The following is a 3,430-nucleotide window of genomic DNA, read 5'->3' as shown; positions in this document are numbered from 1 at the left end:
GGGCTTCCATGACTAGCAGCCACGGAGTGACCACCACTGTGAGTGGTCTGACCTTATCTGGCATCTGCACCAAGGGTTGGCCATTGGAATCTTTGGTTTCCTTGGTTCTTCTTATCATGATACGGGACAACATATTATGCAGAGCAGCTCGACCCGCTTGGTCCCCTTCCTTCACAGGGTCCACTATATGCCGCTTGTAGAAGGCGAACGACGACCACGGTTCGACGTGGAGGAACTGACAAGGGCAGGGCATCATGAAGAGTGCTCTTCGTGATGTGAGCATGGCGGCTACTTGTATGATTGGGAAAAGGTCCTCCAAAGTATTCTGGACAGGAGTACCTAGAGAGCCTCAGTCATCCAATAGATGGTACGAGATTAAGCTTACCCGATAGACACCAGAGACGATCCCCGTGGAGACAAGTCCGCACCACTCGAGAGATTGCCGTTACTCGTGACTTTATCAAGTGACACTCATCCAATACTATACGCCGCCACCGAATGTGCTGAAAAGAGTTTAGTTCAGGAGGAAGGGAACAGGTCTGCCCACTTTCATGATGTCCGGTCCATCCCGTGTGACGACGCCGTAGGTGGTCATCACGAGGCCGGCCCTCTCTGCTACTGCGACTAGCTCCTCAGGACTGCGTATCCTATCGTTTCCGTAGTATTGGAAAGGCTTACCTGCGTGTGATAATGCTCGGGCTGAGATGGATGACAGTTTCATTGAATGAAATGCATTATATCGTAGAACGGCCGATTATTCTTTTAATGAGGAAATATCAGCCGTACGGTCCTGTTACGCAGCTCTTTGAATGTCGACTCGCCACTGACGATTCACTGCTACTGATTCCGCTTATCTCAGATTCAACTTCCAAGTAACTTGTATTCAGCATTCAGCCAAGAGAACAGTTTCTCTTTCACTCATTGACTGTCGGGTTATTTTTTGGTTGAAAATCCCCGAGAGGCCCAGTTCGTCTCATAGACCTCCTCAGGAGTAATCTACTCCGATTAGCACATCACTAGCATCTGTTAGACTGGACCCCTCGAAGCCTCTCCAGCCTACCAAATGTCTCCACATCGCCCATATGCTCGACTGCCTCGTTCTGCCATTGGTTTAGTAGTGAGAGAGGTACGACGATGAGAGTAGCCTTGGTACTCAGTCGACAATGACTCACAGCTTCCTGAAAAGAATGCTATCATGCCCAGTTGGCCCGAACTCCACACCGCCATTTACGCACGTTCATATCATAAGATTGCCGAGACCATGAAGGTTGCCTACCTTCCCCGATGTCTTGGGTTGAAGACTCACACCCCGATCCAGCAGCCATCGGTCTGTCGCGATGAGAGACAGAGCCATGATAGTCTTCCCCAGACCCATTTCATCCGCAAGAATTCCTCCCAGACAATCTGGTGCGGCACCAGGGAATTCTACTGAGGCTTCAGCCCTCGATGCATGTAGATACAGCCTGATTTTGGATGAGATCGAGATGCAAAGGCTGAGCCCCTACTTGGTGCTGGGGTCCAGGGTAGGGAACTCTGCCCAAGAGGGATGTAGAGCGACCTCTTGCTTGTCGACAACAGCACAATGATGAGCATCTACGACGGGCCGCATCCAAGACGTAGCAGAGAGCTCCAGCCTACCGATAGGATCAGTGTAGAGCTCGATGGCTTCTTCAGGGAGGCCGCCACATTCAGCGGGCCATTCTCTCTTCATCATCCATCCTAGAGCCTGGGCCTACGATGGGCCGCTTCAATAAAGATATCTCCCCGCAACCCTACTTGGTAAGGCTTGAGGTCACACGCCATGACGCCTGGCGGAGGGTACATTTGAGGCAGGTCCAAACGCGCAAGATACTCAATGGACCCATCACGAGCCTTGAGGACCTGCAGTGGCACAACGAAGAAAACTGGACAGAATCTTCCATCATAAAGCGGGATGCTTAAACTCCAATAATCCCTCTGAGACTTGGAGGTGTGCAGTCCGGAAGACACCCTCGACCCCAAGTTGGGCCGCCCAACGTCCCCCAAAGAGGAACCCTCTTGCGTGTGGTAACCGGCGATTACCTCCTGCATTTGAGCAGACATCTCCCCCTCTGTCTCTTCGACCTCCTCGTTCTCAGTACCATCAGCTGCAGGCGATGGCAGGGACTCCGTATCGGGAGATGATACAGCCTTAGCGTCGGTTATGTTCCAACTAGCCTGACACCAGTGACGATCAATACGACCTTCCAAAAATTCCGTCATTACAGCTCGCGTAGGCTTCAGTCCAAGACATTCCTCATCCGTGACAAGGGACCACCAGCAATCTCTAAGCTTATCAAACACTCCCTCTTGGTCAGCCGCGACTTCGAAAAATCGTGCCAGATGTCTCTTGTCGGCGGTAGCCTTTAAGCCACGACTGTCCACCATGACCATCAGCGTGACGGGTATGTTATCACCCATCCTCACAGGACCACCAATGACCCCAGCGTATCCCGCCAGCTTCCCTACTCGAACAGTCACTGACAATCCCAGATCGAGCATCACTAGCGGAGACAGAACTTGCGCTATCGACCCGGGTAGGTTACCAACTTCGTTGCTCGGAGGGCTCAACTGTGGTTGACTGAGCCGTGCTATAGCCGTCCCTCGGAGTACTCTGTCTCCGAGATTGGCTGCTTTTTTTCTACCACCGGTTCGACGGAACCCTTTCGGCTCTTTGAAAGTACAAGTCAAATTCAGTATCCTGCCGGGCTTCATCCGATTCTCCTCAGTCGACATCGGCCGCGTGCACATGCAGAAAGTGTTGATCTCCCCCAGAACAGTTCCCGTACTCCTATGCTTTGCTACTAAGTCCTCTTCAGAGTCCCCACTCACGTCCGGACTACGTGAATCGTATGATGGGTCCATCATCCATCGCATCAGATCTATCCCTCTCCGTTCGCGACTAGACGAATCATCCCGGCGTCGCTCAATCGACTCTTTCCGTCTAGGATTCGGTTCCGATAGTCGCCTGATGCTTTCCGAGCCGCTGTGCCGCGTCCGCATCACATATTCAGCCACTTTCTCAGAATCAATCTGATCAACAACCATCCACGTACTACACAAACCACACGGCAGCAGCACGACAACCTCGAAGGAATCTAGCCTTTGTAGGCCCCCACAATAAGACCCTCATATCATTGGGACCCGAGTCCTACCTGGGCGAAGTAAAGATCAACAGCCTTCTCCAGGTTCCCTTTCGCAGCGATGAGCAAGTCTTGTAACCTCTCCTCGGTGGGAGTACTACCAACTAGAGCCCTGAACATCACTAGAGTCTCTGAGTCTACACCTCCCGCCACACGTTGCCGCTTAGTAGGAGGCTGAGCTGATGACGAAGAAGATGAAGAGGAGGAGCTCATGAGCTGATCAACTAACGTGTTGTGACACCATAGAACCGTGAGAATCTCCGCAGGCA

At 52.1% G+C, this 3,430-nt stretch overlaps 2 protein-coding genes across 2 annotated transcripts; both read right to left on the bottom strand.

Annotated features, from left to right (window-relative positions):
- Positions 1-292: 292 nt before the first annotated feature.
- On the bottom strand, positions 293-2,520 carry Pmar_PMAR026420 (DNA repair helicase, putative; the record flags this gene model as incomplete). Its single annotated transcript, XM_002779693.1, has 10 exons — positions 293-339; positions 386-503; positions 548-699; positions 1,061-1,178; positions 1,277-1,463; positions 1,506-1,593; positions 1,639-1,732; positions 1,777-1,881; positions 2,062-2,196; positions 2,245-2,520. Coding segments are annotated over 10 exons (1,320 nt in total), but the record flags the coding sequence as incomplete, so codon positions are not given.
- Positions 2,521-2,962: 442 nt separating this feature from the next.
- Positions 2,963-3,374, bottom strand: Pmar_PMAR026419 (hypothetical protein; the record flags this gene model as incomplete). Its single annotated transcript, XM_002779692.1, has 2 exons — positions 2,963-3,004; positions 3,174-3,374. 2 exons carry the CDS (start codon positions 3,372-3,374, stop codon positions 2,963-2,965), a joined length of 243 nt encoding a protein of 80 aa, XP_002779738.1.
- Positions 3,375-3,430: the final 56 nt, after the last annotated feature.

This window comes from Perkinsus marinus (genome assembly GCF_000006405.1).
Source record: "Perkinsus marinus ATCC 50983 genomic scaffold scf_1104296945812, whole genome shotgun sequence".
In the NCBI taxonomy this organism is placed as follows: domain Eukaryota; phylum Perkinsozoa; order Perkinsida; family Perkinsidae; genus Perkinsus; species Perkinsus marinus.
Note: the sequence above shows the minus strand (reverse complement) of the source record. Positions and strands in the feature narration are given on the sequence as shown.